Below are 27,016 nucleotides of genomic sequence, written 5' to 3' on the forward strand. Positions count from 1 at the left end.
GCCCGGAGCTTGGACGTAGTGACCAGGAGCGGACAGGGCAGGCCGGTGGGCAGACGCCTGATGCTCACGGACACGTCTTCCTTGTTCCTCGCCAACACCTAAAGGGCTCAAAAGTCCTTTGTAACCACATGCCAAAGAAACCTACACTCTCTTCTGCTGGTACAGTATCCAAAATACCTAATTCGGTCTGTTCAACTATCCAATGTCTTGGGTCAAAGCTAAGTCACGGCACGTGAATAAAAGAAAGAACAAGAAAATAGAAGAAGAAAAGCTGCTGGTTTCGTTTACTTTATTACCTGATGGGGAGATACCTGACTATCTAGGTTTTCTGTACTCATTAGCAAAACAAGTTTAACGGTTTGCTTTTGTGTCCAAGAAATTTTACATATATAAGAGCACATTAGAAAATATGTATTAGTTACTTAAAAGACACCACTATTGGGCTTGCTGGCTGAATAAAAATATTTCTCAGGTAAATGCTGCTACTCTTTTAGATCATGATTGAGAAAACAATATCTGAAAAGTTAACTAAGCTCCTCAGAAGAAAGTAGCAACATAAATATTAAGGACAGCGTGGTATGCAAAGAATACACTTAACGTGTTTGGGGTACTTTATATGTCTTTTGAAGTAAGAGTGGTGTTTCACAGTTTAAAAAATATATATCTTCACTCTTAATTGAGAAGTAGCATTTTAGCTTCCTATTAACTTTAATACTGGGGGTGGAGAGGGGGGGCAAGGACCAGATGAGTTCCTAGAAACTGCATTAGAAGCAAATCTCCACGGCTTCATTTAAATGAAGCTTCAGTAGTCAAGTCACAACCTTTGGCTAAGTTCCCTTCTCTATGTACATTCAAAGAATCTTTATATAGCTAAATGGACCACTAAATCCTCCAAGAGTCATTCAAAGGAAGCACTTCCTCCAAATTCTCTCTCATTTCACAAGGCCCAAGCATACACAACAGAAAACGCATTGAAGAGAAGACCACGAGTCCTCATACTTCAGCTCCGTGAATCCTTCCATATGCAAAATGGCATCCTCTCCAGGCCACAACTGTCTTAGCCTTTATTTTCAATATTAACCGTCAATATTTAAAAGCTATAAAGACACCTGGGGAAAGCACTAGACAGGTAGAAAAATATATATTTAATGTAAAATGGGAAGAGGGGAAGAAAGATATGGTCCTAATTAGAAAAGAGGCATGTGGTCCATTTTTTCCACCAAGATTTTAAATGTCTCTTTTTGGGGACTTCCCTGGTGGTGCAGTGGTTAAGAATCTGCCTGCCAACGCAAGGGACACGGGTTCGAGCCCTGGTCCAGGAAGATCCCACATGGCCGCGGAGCAGCTAAACCCGTGCGCCACAACTACTGAGCCTGCGCTCTAGAGCCCGCGAGCCACAACTACTGAGCCCGCGTGCCACAACTACTGAGTCTGCACTCTAGAGCCCGCGTGCCACAACTACGGAAGCCCACGAGCCACAACTACTGAGCCCACGCACCGCAACTACTGAAGCCCGTGAGCCTAGAGCCCGTGCTCCGCAACAAGAGAAGCCACCACAATGAGACGCCTGCGCACCGCAACGAAGAGTAGCCCCTGCTCGCCACAACTAGAGAAAGCCCGCGCGCAGCAACCAAGACCCAAGGCAGCCAAAAATAAACAAACAAACAAACAAATAAATAAATGTCTCTTTCTGAAATGCTGACACCTTTTTCTGTTTCACTACCATTCTATATAACAGCTTCTGGGCAGATTCTTTTAGGTTCTCCTGCAGAGGCAAGACAGACCCAATTATATCTTGGTTGCCAAAAGGGCCAGTGTGCTGGGAATGGCCACAAATTCAAGCCTCAGTGGCTTGCAGGGATGACAGGTAGTGAGAAGGACACGGTGAAGGCACACAAAGAAACTCAGCCCCACCAATGACGGCCACCTTTCTCATGTCATTTATGACAGTATGTGAATGACGCAAAACCAGCTCTCTCCTGTGTGGACATCATGCAGACCCCCAGCGGGTCACTGCCGTCACCAGCCGCTCAAAGGGCAGCACGTTTGTTAGGAGAATCTCACCAGTGATAAGGCATAGAGGGCCAAACAAGAAAGATGTGAGTAGTTCTACAGTAAATGTTTCCTTCCATTTCTGTTTATCCCCTCTGCTTCAGCCCTCTGTAGGAGAATTATTTTCTGTATAAACAAATTCATCAAGTCAACTTATTCAAGGATGGAAATAACTGGTATCACATAACGTTTTGCAAAACAAAATTGCCACTGCAGCATTCCAGCGCCTAAAGCAACCTGCTCCGGCAATTCAGCCCCAGCACTGACATAACCCAAACCTCCTATTACCTTCATGACTGCATATTCAATTTACATAATTATTCTGCTATGCTATTCAGAATTTACATGTAGCTGTGTGCAATCTACTTATCCTTGCTTCAGGGATGCTTTTTCCTTCCAGACTTAGAGGAACAACGAGACCACAACTTGAGATACTCCATTCCCCTGACCACCTGAAACACTGTAGCTCAACACAATAATGGGTTGGCTGGTTAATTCAATGACAATCTCTATTCAGTTACCATATTCTTGGACAGCCACCCCCATCTGAACATTAACGACAGGAAAACCTCTCAGGCATCGTCCTCACCCCACTTCATCCTAAATCAGCAAGTGGCCCTCCAAGGGCAAGTCGCCAGGGCCAGCAGAGGTGCTGCAAATGCTCTCAGTGGCCCTCCTGGACGCACCCCCTTCCCATTTGCACTTCTCCAAGCTCTAAAGAAGGGTTCCCCTCAATTACTTTCACACCACTTGGGGAAAAATGACTGTCACCTACAGCAGCCATCAACTGAAACTACTAGTCAAAAGCAAAAATAAAGAGAAAAAAAGTAATAGACGGGCTTCCTTGGTGGCGCAGTGGTTGCGAGTCCGCCTGCCGACGCAGGGGAAACGGGTTCGAGCCCTGGTCCGGGAAGATCCCACATGCCGCGGAGCAACTGAGCCCGTGCGCCACAACTACTGAGCCTGTGCTCCAGAGCCCATAAGCCACAACTACTGAAGCCCGCGTGCCACAACCAGTGAAGCCCGCGCGCCTAGAGCCCGTGCTCTGCAGCAAGAGAAGCCACCGCAATGAGAGGCCGGCACACCACAACGAAGAGTAGCCCCCGCTCGCCGCAACTAGAGAAAAAGCCCACGCGCAGCAACGAAGACCCAACGCAGCCAAAAATTAAAAAGTAAATAAATTTATAAAAAAAGAAAAGAAAAAAATAAAGATAGGGTCAGTCTGAGGTAGACTGAGAGCTTGAAAGAATATATTTGGAAATTTACGACAAGTATCCAAGATACAGTGGGGTTTTTTATATCAATTTCTACCATTTGGTAATAAATTCAAAAACTTAAGATAAAAACTTAAGACAGATGTATTTTGAGGCTACAGTTAGTTTTGGTGATGTATGTTCTGAGTTCCAGAAACCTTCTTTAGAACACACACTCTTACATTGTAAGTTTGTTTTAAAAAAAATACATTCTTTTAAGATTTTGCTTTGATTTCTTTCTCCTTAGGAGAAATAAAGCACATGCTTCCTCCTACTAAAAGCGCAATACTCAGACTTAAGCAACTATGTATTTTTTAAAACCCCCTCATAAATCAGACTGAAAGTCTAACTGTCCTCTGGCCTCACATCCCTAAGACTTAACACAGTACCTACAAACAGTAAGTCCTTAATAAAGTATTGCTTAAGTAAATGAAAAGAGAATTTATAATAAATTCTGAGGTTAGAGGAGTGTTCATAGGGAGAAAAACATAATGGGCTTCCCTGGTGGCGCAGTGGTTGAGAGTCCGCCTGCCGATGCAGGGGACGCGGGTTCGTGCCCCGGTCCGGGAAGATCCCACATGCCGTGGAGCGGCTGGGCCCGTGAGCCATGGCCGCTGAGCCTGCGCATCCGGAGCCTGTGCTCCGCAACGGGAGAGGCCACAACAGTGAGAGGCCCACATACCGCAAAAAAATAAATAAATAAATAAATAAAAATAAAAAACATAATGGCTTTCAATTAAGAGACCACATACTGAGGCATCAAAGGACACTATAAGTGAATGCAAATATTAAGTTACCTATAAGACTGAGTTACTGAATATACGGTGGTCCCTCAGTACCTGCAAGGAATCGGTTCTAGGACCCTGGCGGATACCCAAATCTGCAGATGCTCAAGGCCTTTGTGGAGGGCCAACTGTAATTCAGTTATCTGGGTACCATAAAAAGTACTGGTGACAAAAGTTTTGTTAACGTCTATGATTCAAACTTGCAGAACACTACAGAATAATGTATTGGGTTGTTTAGATATTTTTAGCAGGAAGCTGAAAATCCAAGTTTGTTCTCTCACTTTGCGGCATCTTTCTAGTTACAGAAACCACCCTTCTTTGTGTACCTGCTCCTGACACACAAGCAAGCTCACAAGCCCAGGGCTGCCAGGCCGGCGAGCTCGCAAAGCCCACGTGGAGCATGTCAGTCTCGGGGTGGAACGCCACGCGCCCTGCACAAGCGGGCATTCGCTCGTGGCGGGAAGCGGTGGAGCGTGTTTTCTCCTGCGTCCGCAAACAGGTTCAGAGTAACCAAGTCTGACCATACTTCCATCTGGAAACTATATTTTCTAACATGAGCCACATTCTGAAAAACAGATTCAGATGTTTGGAACTGGTTCAGAACAGTTGCAAGAAATGTTCGGTACAAATGAAAAAAATTAGTCTTCAATGTCTTCTCCTCTCAGCTTTTCTTACTGAATAAATATGCCTCCTGGGGGGTCAGAGAGCTGGTGGGGAAGTACCAGAGGGGAAGCACGATGTGGAGGCGGCTATTTCCTAGGACCTAAAACTCATGCTACTCTCCAGTGCATATCTAATGGGTAACTGCTATTTGATTTCTCCCACGTTGCCCACTAGGATTCCAACGCTGCCCCTGGAAGGCTTCCTCCGCCTGCCAAGTGGAGAGAATGCATTCTCCCGTTTCAACTTCTGGGAAGCAGGACTGAAAAGCCTAGCGAAATGCAGTGACTCGCCTTGCCTTCTATAATCCTTCTTACCCAGTTTGGCACTGTCGCTGAAAATGAGGCTGGTGGTCTAAGCTCACAAATGATTCTGCTGGTAACTTGGTTCTGTTTGTTAAATGACAGGCTTTCACAAAACTACAAGAAAGTGATTTTAAAATAATAAACAGTTTTCATCCAGTAACGTTTCTAAAGAATCTACCAACCAAATCAACAGTTCATAATAACTGAGTCCTAAATCTCAGAACGCATAAACACCTCAACTTTTCAGTTCGGGTACGAGAAAAAGCAGCTCAGCCATGAGGACACGTGTCAGAGCGTCCCGCGCCCACCCCGTGTCCCCACCCCCGTTCCACAGGCTGTGACTGCTGTGCTCGTGTCTCTACTGTGTTTGGTGGTGGTGGTTTCTGCCCACGGCCTACCTTGACTTTTTGCTGGATTTGGGTTTTGGCGTGGCAGTTTTTGCTTTCTTTTCCTTTGGCTCTTTGGGAATCTTAGGGGCTTTCGGGGTCTTGGGTTCCTTGGGCTCTTTCTTCTCCTTGGGTTCTTTCGGTTCCTTGGGATCTTTTTTTGCCTTCGGCCTTTTCTTTTTCTTTTTCTCTTCTTGGGACCCATCCAGTGAGTTCCTGTTTAGTTCTTGGTTATCAACCCCACCAGGGAAGTCATCTTTACTGAAACTTTTACTGGGATCCTCTGCAACAATGTGGTTGTTTTTCTTTTTCTTCTTCTTCTGCTGCGGCTGCTGTTCTACGGACAGCAGGTAATCATCACTGTTCACTAGCTGAGCGTTCGGTCCACTAACCTGAGTCATATCCGGCACTGGTTTCTCTAGAAAGGGCTCCGATGGAGAATGCTAAGAGACACAAATAGGAATTGAAGTTAGTTTATCGTTCTTCGTAGTGAAGAAAGGAACTGAAAGTTAGGTGGCTGATGCTTCTGAAACTTACACTCAAGGTAGCAAACTTAACCAACTACCCATTTGTGTAAACCTATCATTTTCTCTCATCCAGAAAAAAAATAGGTTTCTTCAACAGGAAAGCTTTTAAATAAATAAAGAGGGCAATTTAGTAATACAGTAAAAACTTCTGTTCAGGTGGAAGAAAATTTCTCATTCAGCTGAAGACACTTTCCATGTTCTCAGCACCCATGTAGGAAATGGTGAAGAACAGAAAGAGCAGCAAAAGCTAAGACACACAGATGGAATTCAAGTGGAATTTTCCCCATGCAGGAACGGGAGCTCCAATTAAAGATACATAATCAAGTCACTTTTAAAAAGAACAAGTGTACTGGGCGTTGTAAGAATCAGATACCATGAAAGTTTGAAATCCGAGTGTAAACACATAAATCTTACACAGTACAGGTCATTTCTGATTTAAATGACATTCAAATGTCAAATTAAAAGCACATATACAAGCTTAACGACTCTGGGTTGGTTAGATTTCTCATACTGATAGAAGATGCAGACAATGTTTTTCTTAAGTTATTAAAGCTTTACATTTCCAAATCTCACTGAGAGCGAGAGCGAGAGAGAGCGAGAGCGAGAGAGAGCGAGCGAGAGAGAGCGAGAGAGCGAGCGAGAGAGCGCGAGAGAGAGCGAGAGAGAGCGAGAGCGAGCGAGCGAGAGCGAGAGAGCGAGAGAGAGAGCGAGAGCGAGCGAGAGCGAGAGAGCGAGAGAGAGCGAGCGAGAGCGCCCCACATAGTCAATTTGACATGCCTTGCAGGAGATTTTCAGCATCCACTAAGACCATATCCAGAAATGGTCTTAAATATGGTGGAGAATACCAACACCTGGGATGGGACGCTGAGTGGTCATGATACAAATCAGGGCAGGGGTAGGGGACCATCTGTCTCCACTGCAAACTATGACATCTAATGAGCCTTTACATTTCAACGCAATACTTGAAAATGTTGTATCTGCCTTTTTCATATGCTTCTCCAGACACGAAATAGTAACTGTAATATAAACAGCAACAGCCACGAGCGTGTACGCAACAGCCTCACCATGTGCTGGGCATGTGCTCAGTGAGCACTTTACGCCCGGACCCCATCCGATCCCCACGCCAGCCCGGAGAGCTCCATGGAGACACAGACTTGCTAAGATGAAGAACGCACCCAAGGAGTTACGGATGCAAGTGACAGAACTGAGAACTGGGCCCCTCACACGTGACCCCCAAAAGAGGAGCCACAGGAAAGCCCAGGCCCAGGTCTGCTGAGGCGCCCAGGAGTTGCTACTCACCACCCACAAAGGGATACAAATCAGATTCCGGTACAACTCACATCCACTGAGCATCTACTTCATGTTATACACTAAGCAAGGTGCTTGCAGGAGTTTGTGCACCCGAACCTCACACCAAAATGTGATAATTTACCCCCATTTTTCAGAAAAGAAGTAAAATTTGAGAAGGCCACGTGGCTACTCAAGGCCACAGCATGGGGGACAGAGGTGACATCTGAATCTAGGTTTCCTAAATCCAGTGCTCTTCTGACTCTGTCCGGCTCCTAAAACCTCACACACGGGCGTCCTCCTAGGAAAGGTGCCGCAGGCTTCACTTTATTTCCAAAGTGCTCAGTGACCCAAAGAAACGTTTAAAAAAAGAAATCACTGCCAGAAAAGAAACTGGTTTTCCTGTTCCCAATAAAACCTACTATGGTTACTGAAGAAACCTACATTCAGTTCTCCATCTGCACCAGTGTAAGGGAATGAGCCCAGAACCGTGAGCTGAGAGAGAAAATTCTAGCCCGGGCCCTGCCATGAGCTTTGTAATCTGGGGGAAATCATTTCACTTCTTCTTCATCTGCAGAACGAAGCGTTTGGTTTAGATGATTTCCAAAGTCTCTTCCAAAATCCTACGGTATGAGAAAATCTTAAAATACACATTGCCCTTTCTTGGTCAGAGCTGAGAGAGAAAGATGCTGAAGGAGAGTAAGGACAGACAGGAGGGGAGAGAAGCCAGGGCAGAGGAGTGAGAATGAACACATGGATGCAGTGTCCATCCAGGGGTAACACAACCGACCAGATCCTGAAAAAAGCCACTCACCTGCCCCCAGTTTTTCCCTCACAAACACGCTTAACAAACATCAACCAAGGAGCTCTCCAAATTATACTCGCTGAGAAATAATGGGATCTGATTTAGCGGTTTTACTATACCTAAGTTACTGAAGCAGAATTAATTGTTACATATTATTTCCTAATGTAAGGAAAAAGCCAATTCTTTTCATGAGAGACACAGAGGTCAAACTTATTTGGGACAAGCTATTTCTCAGGAGATGGAAGAAAAAACATTTTCCTGGAAAGGGAAGGAAAGAGGAAAGTCTACCAGTAAACAATGCTTACAGCTTAGAACGGGGAATTAATTCCAGGTATGTGTACCTTTCCTTCTTTTGTTTTAATTTTTGAATTTTATTTTATTTTTTTATACAGCAGGTTCTCAGTAGTTATCTATTTTTTATACATCAGTGTATACATGTCAATCCCAATCTCCCAATTCATCCCACCACCACCACCACCACCACCCGCCATTTTCCCCCCTTGGTGTCCATACGTTTGTTCTCTACATCTGTGTCTCTACTTCTGCCCTGCAAACCAGTTCATCTGTACCGTTTTCCTGCATGTGTACCTTTCTTTAATCTGCATGGCACTAACTCCGGTAACCAAATGCCAGCCTCTGATGAGAGACACCTGGTCCACATTTGTGAATCAGAAAAAGCGTGTAACACGTGATACCCGACGACTGAAAATTTATCTGCACGTGAGCACACAAATCATTCTGGATGCCCCTTTCAGTAATACATGAAGCCATAAATTAGTATCCCTTAAAAATTTAATCTTCCATAAGAAGGAAAAAAATGTAAAGACCAAATACAAAAAAGATAGTAGTCCTGTTTGATACGCGGCAGAATTATGTTTTGGTACTGTTTGAAATAGGGTGGAAAGGTGCTCGGAAATATTATAGTGTTTACCAGGCCCACATCTCCTTAAATCTTTTAGAGAAAAGCTGTTTTTGTAAACATTTAACAAAGAACAGATGGCCTGCCTTAATCATGTGGGGAAAAAACCTGGAGCTCACAGTAATACCCTGACAAAGTCTCCCAGGCCCGCCGTTCCCCTCCCAACGCCCCGCGCATGGTACAGTCTTCTCTAATGCTATTTAATTTTACAGCGGACATTTTCCCATCAATTCCCACTGCCTGACAGGTAATCAATGCCATTAACATCTGATATCACCATATAGGGCATTCCTCAAACCTCTCATTTACTAGGGCAAAAGCCGAGAATGTTAGATACCAGAGGTATTTTTAAATACACCCTTTAGAACTTCCTGCTTGACATATTTGCTATCATAATTCCATATGCCTTTTGGAGCATTATGGAATATACAAGGACTACACGTGGACTTCTGAAACTGAAACAGAATGACGGACAGTTGAACAATAAGTTAAAACGATCCAAGGTGCGTGTTGTCCAAAAAATTACCATAAACTAAAGATAGTCGTTTTTAGCCTTAACTTCACTTTTCGTAACATATAAATTAGACAAACACATAAACAAGTTCCCTCACATAAAACAGCAGAGTAGACAGGATGGGCCTCTCCCAAAGGAGAGGGGCCGGGGAGGCGAGGCCAACCCCTCCGTTACCTTTAAGCAAACATGACCCAAAACGCTCAGGAGCCTTCGTCAGAACAACATAAATACAATGTGTGAGAAGACACTTTTCATCCGTCTCCACTGTGTTTTCCCTCCAACATTACCCAGCATTTTCTGACTTTCAAGGCTATCTTATTTAACCATATTTTGTCTTAATTATAGTCCTGAAGCCTCAGCGTGCTTTCAGCGTCAGGCACCATGAATGAGCAAACAGTGTGCAATGTCCCCAGTATGGACACTCTCTGCAAAGCCGCGCCATTCTGTAATATAGGACGTCTCTGGGCAAACATTCTACTTACTGGGTGACACGAACACGTCTAAAATCAAAACACTACTTTATAATAAGGAGAAGATACTACCAACTGGAGGAGAGTAACATGGCCCTTCCAGGAGACACGCCCGCCCCGCCCCACAAATCAGGCCGAAGGGAGACAGGCACTTGCGAGCTCAGAGAAACGCAGGTTCTGGGGGAGACGCGGCAGGCCAACTACGACCCACGTGACAACGAGTACAATCTTAAAACGCTACACTAGGATTTAAGTGGCTTGTAAAAATACAAATATTAAGTAGTCATTTAAGACTGAAAAGTACAATTCAGTTTTTGGGTTTTTTTTTTTTTTTAAATCGCTTTGGAGACACATTCCTACTACCGGCCTTCTTCACTTCTATTTACTCTTCCAGTATCCCACAGGTTCTCAGTCCCTCCGCACTCTTCTCAAAAGGAATTCCAATATGAGCCCTGAAGCTCAATCTCGAGCCAAAGGAGTGAACCAGGTTCAAAAGATCATTCGGCCAATGTTCAGCAAGTCCCACTGAGATTTTCACATCCTTTTCTTGTCAGTGACACTGATAAAAAGAAGAGCGCTCGGTAATACTCGGTGCCCAATTCATGTATTCATCCAACAGACAGCTGAGGACGTAACAGTAAACCAAGCAGCCCTGGTACCTGCCGGGGGAGAACAGAGCGCCTAACCCAGGCTGATGCCAAGGAGGGTTCTTGGGAAAAAGGCAGCCAGGCTGGGACTGAAGGGGAGACACATGCTGGCCAGGGGCTCCTTCCCCAAGGGACCAGCCCAAGCAACAGACCATGTCCAGGATGGGGTGACAGAAGGCACAAAAATGCATCACAAGCGGCTTTTAAAACCTTCTTTGTGGGGAGGAGATCAAGAAGAACAGATATTAGTTTGAATGGTCAACTGAAATAACTTTTAACTTTGATTCTTTGATACAAAATAATACGTACAGAAATAATCTTAAGAAAAGAATCAAGGATTAGAATATTTTCTGCTTGACTAAATTTGGTATCAGAGTCAGGCCCTCAAGTTCAAGCCTTTCATCTATCAGCTAGTTTTATTCAGCTCGTTTTTAAAGACAATTTCTAGGGAAAAAAATATTGAGTGAATACTTTTACGGACACAGACACAAAGATGAACAACATCACGCCTGTTGGTCATATGACTTGAGAAGGCAGAAAGTATAGAACAACATTTTCTAAGTTTAGGATTTTAAGACGCGTTCCAAGAAAAGAAGACTCGGGTCACAGGAGTGTTGAGAATTCTGGGTTAAACAAAGTTAAGCATTTTTCTTTACTGTAAAGCTCTCCAAGCCCTTACTACGCTCTGAGGGGGAACAGGACACAGTGTGCCATACAGGAAAAAGACATTCTTTATCCAAGAATATCCTGAATAAAAATGCTCTTCAAAATACACTCTGGGGCTTCCCTGGTGGCGCAGTGGCTGAGAGTCCGGCTGCCGATGCAGGGGACGCGGGTTCGTGCCCCAGTCCGGGAAGATCCCACGTGCCGTGGAGCGGCTGGGCCCGTGAGCCATGGCCGCTGAGCCTGCGCGTCCGGAGCCTGTGCTCCGCAACGGAAGAGGCCCGTGTACCGCAAAAAAAAAAAAAAAAAAAAATACACTCTGGATTACACTGATACAGTTAATCCGTCACCTCCGTGGCAGGGATATGAGAGTGTGAGAGAGAACGAGAGAGACGGCACGCGCCGGTCTCAAAGCAGTGGTTATCAAATGGTTCAAAACATAGTATATGACTCTACGAATAAATACAATTTTATATAAAGGCACTGAAACAGCTCACTCAATTATGCTCAGATGTAGGAATAAAACAGGAATATTAGGATAATCATATAATCTTCTGACTTGTACAGTTTCCATTATAATATATATGCAGTGAAGATAATTACTAAGTTAAATAAAATGAACTTTGAAATATAATAACTTATCTTAGTGGGTCCCTCAGAAGAATCATTAAATTTTAGAATTAAAAAAAAATTTTTAATTACTGTGAAGTATCTCGTCTAAAAATCATCTGAAGGCATTTTTGAACCTTTGGTTTTCTGCTTACATTCTGTCCTTAGAACAGATCTGCCATATGCACAGCATCTTCAACAGCTACAAATTAACGTGAGCCACTGTGACGGCATCTACGTTATAAATGCATTTTGAATCACTGGAGTCCAAAATAATGAGAATACTGAACCAACTGGTCATGTTAAATTTAATGTTAAATGGCTTCCCATCACATATTGAATACTGACCACCTTCCAGTCTTCAGGGTGGAACTACGCCACAGGAAGGGTCCCATGGCCTCTGTAACGTGTGACACACCATGCTGAGGTGTTTCTATGGTCAGCTGGACCACAACAGCCCAGCGGTGAGGCTCCAGCAATGCAAACCTCCTTCCTAAGTGTCTGAGAAGCTCTAAGTGGCGTGGACTCCCCCTCAGTGGAGGAGAAGAGGGCGTCTGGCCGCCGCCCCTCACTCTCGCCGCCGCCCACTGTGTCTGTGCCACCAGGCTCAGGAGGTGCTGGCCCAAGGGTGCGGCTCTGTGGCCACCATTCCAGTTGGGTAACAGGTCAATTCTACTTCTCAGAAAAAGCACCAGGCCAAGTAACAGGTTTGCACTTAAAAACCATGCAGTGAAATAACGTTTGTCTGCCACACACACACACACACACACACACACACACACACACACACCCCAAGGGCACAGAATTGAAGTGATGTTAAAGTTCTGAAATTTGTTTTCTGTTTTTGTCTTTTTGATGTCTCTCCACAAGGGCCTGGGAAAAGTAGCTTAATTGTTTGGACAAGAGTTGAATGTCGTTTTAACATGTGTTAGTTTTCCAGAAAGTGTATGCGAGTCATCAGACCAAGCCCCTGACCTTGAGAATCTCCCATCCCACAGTACTTTTAATAGAAGGAAGGGAAACGCCGAGGGGCCGAGAGGAGCATCACTCCGCTGGGCAGGGGAGAAACAAAAACCAGCACAAACTCGACACAATTCCAAGCCACTCGCTGGAACGATGAGTAAGTTCCTAGGCCTCCTGGACCGCACACAGGGGAGCAGGCCCTGCAGGCAGCAGGGCCACCCACCCATTCTCCTCCAACAGCAGCCCCCCAAGAAGAAACAGGGCCTGCAACTGTGGCATCATGGTGCCTCTGACTTACAATAAGCAAACCAAAACTCTGAGCCCGCTAGGGGAATCCGAGACAGTCATACTTTCACCCTCTCGCTCTGAATGTCTTGGTCCCTAAAGGCGGTAAATCATCAAGTGTTGTCTTTTACCAGACACTGCCTGCTAGAAGGAAAAACAGAAAAGATGAACGTATGTGCTCAGGGTCCTCAGCAGAGTCAACGGTATTGTCTCTCCCGTCCCTCATTTTTTCTTCCTTCACCACGGTGCATATGGTGCCCTACCCTTAATAGGCTCCACTCCCCAAAGAGCAGGGAATGAGGGTCTAGAGAACCAATCCCAGTTCGCGGGCGTTTCTCTTCCTTATTTCAAGTTCTCTCTAAGGTCCATACTGTCCTCAAAGGAGTGTCTGGAGGCTGGACTTTAGCAGCAGATACCCAGAGGTGAAGCCACCCAGCTTACCAGGGATAAAACTCGGCAAAAACACAAGACAGCAGGGCTTCTGGGCTGGTCGACGTGTTTTAACATAAATAAATCCTATTCAAGGCACTAAGGACAAAGACCAAATTTACGTACTAAAAATCATTTCAATTCAATCTTTTTTTTTTAAACCGTACACTTCCATTGTTTTTAGCTATCACTGATGTACCTAAATTGTAAGTTTGATCCTCAAGTCAGAAAGGTGAACTGTATGGAGTTTGGCTCTGGAGAAGCAATTTATTCCAAGTTTGCACTGGCCTAAAAAAGGTCAACGTTAAAGGTAACTTACTATAAAGCAGAAACTAACACACCATTGTAAAGCAATTATACGCCAATAAAGATATTAAAAATAAATAAAAATAAAGGTAACTTACGATGCTATTCCTATGAATTTAAAAAGTCAAACCTCAACAGACTGAAAGGAAAATGTGCCTTTTTACCTAACATTGAACAATCCCAAGGGTCTGTGTAGAAATGGGAATAGAACAATCTTTCAGGGGAAAAAAAAATCCATTTATAAAGAGCTTGGTGATAAAGCTAATTTACACTCGGCAAGTTCTCCAGGATTCAGAGCCTTTGAGTATAGCAAATCTAGTTGGCAATAAATGCTTAATGATGGACTACTTTGGTCCTATAAAAAAAACTCATTCACATCTTGTAGGAGGCCGAATTCTAAGGTGACCCCATGACCTCCGCATCCTGGCTGTGGAGGCACCTGTGCTGCAAGCCAGCAGAACATGGCAAAGCTGAGAGGGTCTCGCAGGTGTGGTTAAGGGGCCCAAGTCAGTTCGTTCTGAGTTACTCAAAGGGGAGATTACCGTCGGTGGGCCTGACTTAATCAGGGGGCTTGTGAAGAGGGTGTGGGCCCCCCTTGAGGGCCAGACACTCCCTGTTGCCTGCTAGGAGGCAGCCCCCATGGTCAGGAGCCAAGGGCAGCCTCCAGGGGTCAAGGGCAGCCCCAGGCAACAGGCAGCGCAAGCTGAGTCCCCAAGTCTCACAGCCGCCCGGGATGAATTCTGCCCACAACCTCAGTGGACCCGGAAGCTGATCGCTGCCCAGCCAGGGCTCCAGATGTGAACGCAGTCCTGACACCTGACTGTAGCCTGGAGAGACCCCAAGCGGAGGGGCCAGCTAAGCTGCGCTCAGATCCTGACTCCCGGATGTGAGGGATAAGAAGACAATGTTGTTTCAAGCCACGAAATCTGCTGCAATTCGTTATGCAGCAATAAACAGTGCATACCTTAAAATCCGCTGCCACTCAAAAAGGCATTTTTTCCAGTCTTTTTTTTCCACCCAGGATCCCCCTTCCATGCTAGACATGTCTCTGTCCGCAGGAGGACGGACAGCACAGCAGGACTTCCTTATCCCTTTGCGATGCTGCTCTGCTGAGGGTCACACTGAGCCCTTCTGTGCCAGGCACTGTTCCAGGCTCACAAAGAGGTTACGCATTTGTCCAAAGTCACAAAAAGCTGGTTGTAAGAGTCAGGACTCAACCCAGGCCACCTGTCTGCAGAGCCCACATCTCAGCTGTCACACGGCTCACCCATTCCTGCCGCAGTGTCTTCAAAGAGGAGGAAGACGTGATGACACTGAGAGCTGGGTGCAAGGCAACAGCTGGACAGAGGTGGGACCCTCTCCGACAGGAAGAACCCGGATGACATAAAGGGTGTAGCTGTTACAGGCAGGCTGGAGCCTGACACTGTGAGACAGTTAACTAGCATTGAAACCATCGCAGGCAGAAGATTTTAAAAGAAAATCACTTCCTTCCAGTAAAAAAGAAAGAAAGGAAGGAAGGGAGGAAGGAAGGAAGGAAGGGACAAAGAAGAAAAGGAAAAGAAACTGCGCTACAAGCGACATCAAAGGTCCCTGATAATGTATTTTAACAGAAAATTTATTGCACCTTAGAAACAGTCAGTTTAACACTTAAAGGGGATTGTGTCCCCATGACTCCTTCCAGCTGGAATTACACATGAAACAGAAGATACCAAAGCAATTAAGTATTTTATAAACACTGCTGAGGGGTCAAAAAGAGGGAGGTTCATTCACTGACTAATAATGCAGTAATAAACAAACAGCAATGTTATGCAACTGAGAAAATTATTATAATTGAATCTACACAGCTGGGCAAGAATAGAAGCCTGGTTATGTATATCAGCTCACAAATGCTTTGTGTGGGTAGGTTTTAGTTTTAGAACTGGTTCAGATTTGAGACCCTTTAACAGTCAGATTTTTTTTCTCTCAACCGAATACAATTCCACAATTACAACTGCAGAAGAGAAAACTTAATGAACTGCCCCACCAATTATTTGCTATTATTTGTACTACGGAGGAATAAGTGTGTACAGAGCGGTGAGGAGGTGAAACTTCCTTGCGATGCACTCATTTCAGATCTCTTCCAGAGACATTTTATCTTGTTTGTGCACGGTGATATGAATAATGAATGACCATGACTGGGGCACATACTGGAGGGAAAGCCCAGAACAAAGTTGCTTTTCACATTTTAACATTCAGCTCCCACTGTGTTCTTGGAGTTTCCTTCCCACCTTGATATTTTCCCCTTTGCAGAAGATAGGCAGAGAAACACCGCCAATTACCACATTTAAGTTTACACAGATGTGCCTAACAGGGACCAAAGAGTGACTAGTATATTTCCCTTGAATTGCTGAAGTTGCAGCATTAGAATCAGAGAAACATCATTATTCTCTGGGGTTCAAGAACGAGCTTGGTAAAAAGCCACCGTCCTTCCATCAATTAAATGTAGTTAAAATACAAACCAAAACAAGTTTCTTTTCATAGGATATTCTAGCTGGATATTATCCTTCTTACTCCATGAATTCTCTTCTTAATTAAGTGACTAAATCCGAACAAATCTGTGATCTATGTCAAGTTCCCGTCTGCCTAAAACCTAACTTCAAACACGAAAGGATGATTAGCTAACCATCAGGGCAGAAGTACCCATGTATCTTCGACAGGCACACATTTTACATCAATGATATCTATTTTTATGAGATAAAAGTACTAAAGCTTTAATGGTGGCAATTAAAACAGCCAAGAGTTTGAGTAGCTCGATGGCTGAGTCACAGACCTTTTACCTATAATGGGATCCATTATATCCCTGAGCTCAGTCTGAGGGAGTAGAGGAGGAACAGATTTTTAAATATGGTGATAAAACAGCAGTGCCCTCTGAACTAAGCTGTTTCAGTTTAAACCGCTGCGTGACTTACCCCGCGCCTAATGTCACCCTCCATTCAAGCAGCCTTCTTCGTGGTCCTCAGATACCTGTGTCTATCTGAAACTATTTGAACAATTTGAAGACGCTGTTATGTAATGATGTATATTTTGAGTAATCTGTTTCTATTTTAACTTATTTATATTTAAAATTCATCACTTTTTTTGAAAATGTGTAACTTCAGATGACTTCTGACAAAATATCACTTATGCCTAAAATAATAAATATTTGTATTTTTTGTTTGTTTTTGGTTTTGTTTTTTGCGGTACGCGGGCCTCTCACTGTTGTGGCCTCTCCCATTGCGGAGCACAGGCTCCTGACGCGCAGGCTTAGTGGCCACGGCTCAGGGTCCCAGCCGCTCCGCGGCATGTGGGATCCTCCCGGACCGGGCACGAACCCGCGTCCCCTGCATCGGCAGGCGGACTCTCAACCACTGCGCCACCAGGGAAGCCCAAATATTTGTATTTTGATATTCCCTTTTAAAATGTAATTTAGGGGGATGAATAAGAATGTATTTATTCACAATGAGATGGTGTGTTTGAGCCATATTTACGTATGGACATCAGCAAACAAAGGAGCGGAGGTTTTCAATGGCGGTTTAACATTGTTATTCAAAAGTATTAGGATGATCAACTCTCCAGTTGCAAAATTTAATAATCATCTAACATCCAGTCCAACATTAAACACTTCTCTAATTCAGGAACCCTAAAGGTTTTCTCTTTTGCTTCTATTACAGCAAATCAGAACTAGAAACAGAAATTATCTTGGGGACAATCTCACAACTGTTTCTATCTGTTACCATCCCGACCCCAGGAAGAGCTGACAAACAGGAAGCAACATGCAGAAAGGATTTACCTCCAACCAGGAAGGACCCAGCCAACAGGGATGAGGCCAGCCACGGAGCGGCCTTGGCCCAGGGCGCCTGACGGCAGTCGAGGTCTCTCGCGGCTGCAGTGGGTCTGCACCCACACCCAGCACGCCAGCGTCAGCCGGGCACTCACCTGGGCACGTTCCTCTGTGTGCTGGCAGCTCTTTTTTTTTTTTTTTGCGGTACGCAGGCCTCTCACTGTTGTGGCCTCTCCTGTTGCGGAGCACAGGTTCCGGACGCGCAGGCTCAGCAGCCATGGCCCACGGGCCCAGCCACTCCGCGGCATGTGGGATCTTCCCAGACCGGGGCACGAACCCGTGTCCCCTGCATCGGCAGGCGGACTCTCAACCCCTGCGCCACCAGGGAAGCCCCTGGCAGCTCTTGTGATGTAAGTCAGCTGAAGGAAGAACAGGAGGATGGACTAGAGCATTCGCTATTATGTCTGGCTTTGGGGATTTTCTCTGGGGGGCTTTAACAATCAAGTGTGAAGACACTCTTCTCAGGATGCCTCAACTTCCTGTCTGAAAGATGAAGAAGTGGATGAGCTGATCTGTAAAGCCTTCTAACTCTAAGACTCTACAGTTGGATATTCTCTACTGCTAAGATCTGGCTTCAGGGCTTCCCTGGTGGCGCAGTGGTTAAGAATCCGTCTGCCGATGCAGGGGACACGGGTTCGAGCCCTGGTCTGGGAAGATCCCACATGCCGCGGAGCAACTAAGCCTGTGCACCACAACTACTGAGCCTGTGCTCTAGAGCCTGCGAGCCACAACTACTGAGCCCCCTGCGAGCCTCAACTACTGAAGCCCGCATGCCTAGACCCCGTGCTCCGCAACAAGAGAAGCCACTGCAATGAGAAGCCCGCGCACCACAACGAAGAGTAGCCCCCCGCTCGCCGCAACTAGAGAAAGCCCGCGCGCAGCAACGAAGACCCAACACAGCCAAAAATAGATAGATAGATAGATAGATCTGGCTTCAGCCCTGCTTAAATAACCGGCCCACACGTCCAAAAAGGAATGAGCATTTGTGAAGTGAAATGGGAAGTGAAGATAATTTCAGAGGGAACTATTAAGGAAGTTTCTTAAACACAAAAAAATAAATAAAACTGATTTGAAAAGCTACAAAAGAAAGCCCAAATTAAATGAGATACACCAGAATTAGAAATATAAATGAAATCTTAAAATATACAATTTACTTTTCCCATTTATAAAAAGGAGAACTTTTATAACTGCATTGCAATAATCCATAATCTCATTTCATCGATACCTAACCTCTACAAGGTTTTCTCCCATTAAGTTTAGTCTCTGCTCAATACAATGTGTCACAATATTTATTAAACATCGCAGCACGCGCCAAATACGACTACTTAGGTATAAAAATCCGTTCATGTTTGTGAACCCCTGAAGTCATGGATCCACACCACATAAACCATGGGGAGGTGACAGGGAAGGGGAAGGACAAAGGTGGGGCAGGAGGGACAGGAAGCAGCGTCGCTCACAGGAGCCCCGGGGCCCCGAGAAGGCGCACACGAGGGCCACTGCACAGGGACCGTCTCCCAGCCCTGAAAGGTGTGCTGAGACTTTTGGAGCGAGGCACGGTTGACTTCAGGCAGGCAGGCAGGCACAGGGAATTCCTGGGGACCCCAAATTCCTCACGACACAGCTCAGTGTGGGCCGCAGCAGCACAGATGCCCATCACCCGGGGGCCACGCAACACCAGCCCCGCAGCCGTGCGCGGGCTCCCCACGGGACAGCCTGGTAGCAACAGGCTTTAAGAACGGTCATTTACAGAAGTCGGCCTCGGGATGATGTAAATAGCGACAGCCTCCAAAGGTACCTCATTTCTCTCCACCTTCGACCCCCTCCGCCCCTCGCTCGGATTCTCAGCGACCAACGGGGCCTTTCTTGAGCCCACATCCTCCTGCAGCCGGTCACCTGTCTCTGCACTCCTTTAGAACAGAATCCTCCACAGAGTGAGCCTTTGCTGCCTTCCTCCCGGTCGACAGAGTTCACACTCACACTCCACCAGGGCGGCCGGCCCTCCCCCTTGCGGGGACCCCAGGCCCCTCCCTCCCTCGCTGCTCCTGGCCCCTCCGTCCGCAGGAGCTGACACAGCCCTGCCCGTTCCAACCTCAACCTCTCTGCTACATCCCCTGAGGTGCTCTGCGCCTTCACATTTGGATCTCAGATCTACGCTTCCTCCCTCCGGGGGTGCCACTGCTCTAAATACAGCCCACCCACGGCTGATGGCTCCCAGGGTCCCTCCCAGAGCCCAGACCCCTCCCCTGAGCTCCATGCTTCCCTATGCGACCGTCTACCTGACACGGCAACCTGCACGCCCCAAGAGGCATCTCACACTTAATGAATTCCAAACCAAACTCTTGATTTCTCTACCAAACTCCAGCCCCATGAACTGTCACTCCGCCAGCAGCAGTAGGCAGATGCGTGGAGTCACCCCCACTCTCCACTTGGTCTCACCTAACGCGTTCAATCCACTATGGCAGTCCTGTTGGCTCCGCCTTCAGCAGACAGGAACTGGCCTCTGATGCCCTCTCCACACGCCGGGAGGCCTGCCTGGACCGCTGCCACAGCCTCGATAACTGACCCGGATTCCCAGGTCTGCCCTCGGCCCCAGTCTGTGTGCTGCACAGGCCGAGTGATCCTTCAAACATGTAAATCAGATCATGTCACACCTCTATTCAAAACCTCTAGTACCTTCTCATTTCATTCACGGTAAAATCAAAAGTCCTGAGCCTGTGCATCCGGAGCCTGTGCTCCGCAACGGGAGAGGCCACAACAGTGAGAGGCCCGCGTACTGCAAAAAAAAAAAAAAAAAAAAAAAAAAAGTCCTCAGCATGGCCTACAAAGCCTCAAATGACATGGACTCTGGCCACCTCCCTAACCTCATCTCCTACAATCCCCCCCAGCCCCACCCTGGCCTCAAACTACAGATGTGTATGTAAAATTGCATAAATGCACTGACTTCCTTCTCCCTGAATATATTTTTAATAAACAGCATTATCCTACCAAAAACAAAAAATTGAGGCCTTCCACTCCAACTGTTTTGACCACTTGCTTATTGTCAAACAACGAAGGCCAAAAGCCCTTCCACCTCAGGACCTTTGCACAGGCTGTCTCTGTCCTCAGAGCTCTTCACCCAAGTTTCTCCATGGCTACCTCCCTTGCTTCCGTCAAAAGGGCCGGGGCAGCAACAGATTAACGCAATTTTAACAAAATGTTAACTGGTGATTTCAGGTAAAGGATAAACAAGTATTCATTGCGTTAATCCTTGAAGTTTTCTGTAGATTCAAAATTTTTCAAAACTCAAACTTGGAGGGGGAAAACCTCCTTGCTTCCACATAATCACTCCCTCTTGTACCTTGTTTCTGACCATTCTTCCCTCATCTGCCCTTTCCTGACCCTCCTCCTTCCTCTGTGGTTTCCCCCAGGTCTGGGCGTCCCCAGGACTCCAGTCTCCACGTGACACAGTCCAGCAGGCCCGGATGCTCAGCGCGCTGAGCCTGGATGTTGCCCCAGCACCACAGGGTCAGCCGAAAACCAGAATCACTCTCCTCTGCCAACAGCCTTGCCCTCCCACCTTGGTTAAAGTCACCATGATTCCCGGTCACCCACTCTTGTTTCCCCCTCACCCTCACTGGCCACAGCCCACCGGTGGCTAAGACCTGCCTCTCCTCTGGCCCCATTCTCCTCTCCGTGCCCATCCTTCTCCCGCTAGGCTCGCCTTCTTCACTGGACTACCTGAATCATAGCGGAGACCATTCTAAAATGCAAAGCGCCTCTGCTGCTTTTCTTTGCACCATTTGTCGGTGATTCCCCATCAATTACATCTAAAACAGAGCTGCTGGGGATGGCTGGTCAGGGCCCTCCCCCCGCCCCCTCCCAGCCCTGGGTCCACCTCTCCCCACCACACACACCGTGCCCCCAGGCCAACAGCTGCGGTCACACCCAGGTACTCTGCTCTTTCCCAGCTTGTGCCTGTGGACAAGTCACTCCCCGGCCTGGAATGCCTGTTGCTACTCTCTCCTCCCAGTCAAATCCTACTCCATCCTCAAAACTCAACCCAGACGTAACCTCTTCCTGAGGCCTTCCCTGATCCCTCCAGGTAGAGTCAAACAGCCTCACCAGGCTAGTAACACCACAGCACTTGGCTCTTTACCATTAGATCCTTCTAGACCCCGGGACTATAAGCCTCTGAAAGACTGTTTTCGCAGGTACAGGTGACCCTTGAACAAGGACTGTTTTCCAACAGCAAATGCGATGACACTACAGTCGAGGCTGGCTGAACCTGCAGGTGCAGGACTGTGGATACAGATGAACCATGGACACCTGGAGGACCAACTGTAACTCATACTCCGATTTTCGACCGTGCAGAGTTGTTCAAGGGTCAACTGCATACAGGAGCATATAGATACAAGAATATGTGTCTGTCTGTCTTCTCTCTCTCCAACACCTGAAGCAAGAGCTGATACATACCGTAGGCCTAGTATTTACCGACTGAATATCAAACCCTCCCCAAGTCTCCTCCAAACGTTAAAACAGACGTCACACCTCCAGCCTGTCCTGATCACGTGCACACCCTTTGGGAGCTCCTTGCATCCTTGCAGCAGCTGTACCCCCAAGGTGCCCAGAAGGGTGCCTTAAGCCGTTGTAGAACTAATAAATGCATACGTAAGTGGGCACACATTTTACTGACCGGTCCAAGGCAATGTTGAAACATTTGCTGTCCACTGAAAGAACCATATTCTGCCTTTTGTCTGCACGAACTTCTTCATTATTCCTCTTTCCCTGACTCACGTATCACCTTTCTTCCTGGCCCTGCAAATAGCTAAGTTGTGTATCTACTCCCATACAAGTCTGCACTTCTCTCTTTTCATTGCAGTTACATCACTGTTTAACTGGAATTTTTTCAAGGGGAGAATAGCTTCTTTTATATATCTCCACGACCTCACATAGCGACTGGCACGTTATAAATGCTCAAAACTGCCGACCGATGAATAAATGGAGAATGAACGGATGGGTGGACAGATGGGTGAGGTTCTCACCTCATCTTTAAATATCCTTAAATAAGGCCTGACAGGCACCAAACGTTGTCCCCCTGCTATGAACTGATTACCATCCCTTATCTCATTCCCAACAAAAGCGCTCCTGGGGAAGACATCTAGGAAGAGTTTTCAGAATCTGACCTCCAAAAATAAAAAGGTACAGACATTTTCCTGTAGTTGCCCAACTACAATGATCATATATTTTTATCTAAGATGGCTTTTAATTTCCCTGTATGTAAATTTTTTTTTTTTTTTTTTTTTTTTTTTGTGGTACGCGGGCCTCTCACTGTTGTGGCCTCTCCCGTTGCGGAGCACAGGCTCCGGACGCGCAGGCTCAGCGGCCATGGCTCACCGGCCCAGCCCCTCCGCGGCACGTGGGATCCTCCCGGACCGGGGCACGAACCCGTGTCCCCTGCATCGGCAGGCGGACTCCCAACCACTGCACCACCAGGGAAGCCCCGCTTGCTTCTCTTTTTTGCTCTGACCACAGCCCATCTCTCGAGAGGGTGGGGGGAAGATCATCTGTCTTCCGCTGAAGCCCAAGAAGAGAGGCCTGGAGCCTGCTGGAGGGATGGATGGCCCAGGGGTCTGCGCTGGGTTTAAGGAGCTCTAGTCCCAGTTCCCAGGCCCCAAGGTCATAAAGACCCTAGACTAGGCTCCGTCACCATGAAGCCCGATGACCTACGTGGACCTCCAACTCCAGAACCTCACTCACCATCTTACCTCCTGCCCCTCTACTGCTGAAACAAACACCCAAAGACCTTGTGCTCTTTTTGCTGATGTCTTCCACCTACCTGTGAGGCCACCACTCACCTGGTTAAGCAAGCGAGCAACGTGGTGGCCCGATTCTCCCTCCCCGACACACTGCCGCTGTCTTCGTTCCAGACCCAATACCTCCCGCCCACCTTTTCCCAAGGCCTGTGACGTCCAAGGCGGCGGCCACCAGACACGCGTGGCCTCAGGGCACTGGAAATGTGGCAGGCCTGACCTAAGAGGGGCTCCAAGTGTAAATCACAGCAGAGCTCAAAGAATTAGGGGAAAACGTGTGAACTATCCCGTGAATATTTTTGTATTAGATACTGTTTGTTGAAAGGATATTCCATTATTATATGCTGAAACCATACTTTGGATATAGTACATTACATTAAATGCATCCAAATGAACTCCACTGCTTCTTTTTGCTTTTTTAATGTGACAACGAGGCGATTTTACTCCACACCTGGGGCTCACATCCGGTTCCCAGGGGACAGCGCTGCCCAGGGCAGCCCTCAGTTTCTTTGCCGGCCTCCCCCTGTCGTCTGTCTTCCCCACCCACCCTCCCCAGAGTCCTCCAGGCGGCTGCCCCGTGACCCTCCGATCTGGCTGCCTTCCACCAGCAGGGGCAACTCAGCCCAGAAGGCACCTCCTCCAGCAGGGGGGGGGGGGTCCCTCAATACCATTCTCCCCACACCCCCTTCCCCCCTACAGGGCCTCCTCTCTCCCAGGCTCTGCCGTGCGGTGTCGCACATGGGACGTGCCCTGCACTGGGAATATGACACAGAAGGTGATGGACAGGAGCCCTCACCTAACTTAGAACACAGCGGGGGGCGACAGAGAAAATACCCTGTCAAATACTCTAGCAAAAATAGAGTCACAGGAGTAGTTATGATATAATAATGAGGCATTAACAGCAGTAGTCACTTACAGACAGCAGACCATGTGCCGGGCACAATTCTAAGCAAACCACGTGTACGATCCCGCTTAATCCTCCTAACGACAGTATCAGACAGGTACTAGTATGATTCCTACTGTAGAGATGAGAAAACTGAGGCCCAGAGAAGCTATGCAGTTCGCCCGAGGTCACACAGCTCGTAAGTGATGGAACCAGGACACTGCTCTTCCACGCTGCGCCCACTCCCAAGATGAGTGATCGCACAGGTGCTATGGACACAGAGGGGCAGCCCGGACCCCACAACAGGTGGGGTGAGAAAAGACATTACAGAGCAAGTGATCTCTACACTACAGGCGAATGTTCTGAACCAGAAGTTCTGGGGTGACAAGGTCTGGAGGAACTAGAATCAGTTCACTGTGTCTGAGGGGGAGAGAAAGGGCAGCAGGTAGAGGAAGACAGGGCTTTGCTCATCTGTGGTTGCAGAAGGGGCTTTTCTAAAGAGCCTGCAGGGTCTGTGAAGCCATGAGACAGGCCGACCCAGAAGCCTGGCGAAGGACAAACCAAAAACCGGGGAGATGGGCCCCTCGCATGGCTCCCTGATGTAAGAGAAGGGGGCCCTGCAGCGCTCACTCCCTGTCCGATGCGCCTGCCAGAACCTCCCGTCTTGACCAGTGGGAAACCCAGTCCTCGTGAGGAATTCTAGTGGCCCTGCCTAAGGGCTTCTGAAGATTGTACTAATTTTATCCGACGGAGACATACACCTAGACGTTAAGGAAATTTCTGATTACAAGGTTATGGAGTAGAAATGTTACAAAACCACCAGCTTAAGCATTTCCCCAAAGCAGCCAACAGGGATTCAAAGTAACCCCCAAAGCACATCTTCCTGAAGCATCAGAATTTTTGCTTAAGGGCTTGGGGTGAAGGGGGAGTTAAATGATCAAATAGTTAAGCAAACATGACACATCTGAGTGGACTGCAAACTTCACTTTCATTGTAAAGATGAAACGTGAGATTTAGAAGAAATGCTTATCTTGTCAGTCAATTCAAGCAACACCACAAGGACACCCCCTAGCCCCCAACACACACACACACACACACACACACACACACACACACACGGGTTCATTCTTTTTTTTATTTTAGTGACAGCACATGGTAGGAAAGTGGGACAAGCAATACGCAAAGATTCCTACTGGCACCTGGGAAGTACAGTGATTTTGTTTTTCAAGTGGACATCCTCCCATAAATATCTTCATAAACGTTAAGACTGGTTATTTTTTACAGTGTAAAGCTGGCACCGGCTGGAGGAAGGTGAGCAGCGACTGAATGTCAGGTGAGTCGCGACTGAATGTCAGGTGAGTCCTGGTTCTGATGCTGCTCTCAGCACCACCTCCCTGCGAGTCATCTATCGTCAGCTCCTCTGCGGCGCTCCATCGATCTCCGCCTATTTATCATGGCAAGCGTTGAACTAAAATTTTTACATACCTTCTCTCTTAAGATGACAAGTCTGGGAAGTTTACAAGGGCCTCTCCTATTCACCTTTGTACCTCAGGAGCCAACGCAGCCTGGTACGTGGTAGCTGCCAAGTGCTGTTACAACCGTCTCTAGGTGAACCGCTACCTCAAATGCAGAATTCTGCTAAAATTTAACAACTAAAAAAAAGAGTGATGTTGGCGAGAAGTATATAAGGATAATGACAAGGGTTGACCTTTCAGACTGAAAACTGGTAAGATTCAGTCCTCGTCTCACTGGACCTCACAGTGAAGAGCATTTGACACCATGCGTGGCTCCCTCCTGGCAACCCTCTCCCCGCCTGGAATCCAGGACGTGCACCTGGCGGTGGTCCCTCCTTCTCATTGTACCTTCCCGGATCCCCTGCTCTAGTCTAGAGTATTAACAATGGGCTGCACAAGAGCCCTAGCCTCACTCTTCTCTTCTAACCATCTGCTCTAAATGACCTCGTCGAGGCCTGGCAGCATATACCACCTATGCAATGGTAACTCTTAAGCTCCTCCCCAAATTTCCATATCCGACTACCTATCTGAAACCTCCACTGGAGTCTAGAAGCATCTCCAAATTAACATGTCCAAACCAAAGCCATCTCCAGACCTCCCGACTGCTCGAGTCAAAACCTCGAGGGCTCTCTCTCTCTCAAACCCCATTTCCAATCTGTCAGCAAAACTGTCACTTTCTACTACCAGCCCCTAGTCCAGGCCACCACTGCATCCTGCCCCATCAACAGTCCCCTTGTGGGACCACATATGCCCTCCTATCTAGTCCTCATAGAGCAGAGTGAGCCTGCTAAAATACACAACACATGGTGCCACTCTCATGCTCAAAACCCTGCGATAGCTTTCCATATCACTCACAGTAAAATTCAAACTCCTTACCATAGCCCACAATACCCTACCTGATCTGACCCCCTTTCACTCTCCTAACCGAAGCGCCTATCACTCCCTCACTCTCTCCCTCCCTCCACTCCAAACACACTGGTCTCTCTGTGCCCCTCAAACATCCCAAGCACATTCTTGCCTCAGGGCCTTTGCACAGGCTATACCCTCTTCCGCCAGATGTTTACAAGACTTGCTCCCTTTACTTTATTCAGGTTTTCTGCTCAGTG

General features: G+C 47.0%; 1 protein-coding gene across 1 annotated transcript in view; it reads right to left on the reverse strand.

Moving 5' to 3' along the window:
- Nucleotides 1-27,016, reverse strand: part of CHD7 (chromodomain helicase DNA binding protein 7) — a 444,235-nt gene that overhangs the window by 340,694 nt on the left and 76,525 nt on the right. The window contains exon 3 of the mRNA XM_067712237.1: nucleotides 5,454-5,884. Coding sequence (XP_067568338.1) covers nucleotides 5,454-5,884 — 431 coding nt within the window. The remainder of the gene's footprint in view (nucleotides 1-5,453; nucleotides 5,885-27,016) is intronic.

The sequence above is a fragment of the Pseudorca crassidens genome, chromosome 17 (genome assembly GCF_039906515.1).
Source record: "Pseudorca crassidens isolate mPseCra1 chromosome 17, mPseCra1.hap1, whole genome shotgun sequence".
Taxonomy (NCBI): domain Eukaryota; kingdom Metazoa; phylum Chordata; class Mammalia; order Artiodactyla; family Delphinidae; genus Pseudorca; species Pseudorca crassidens.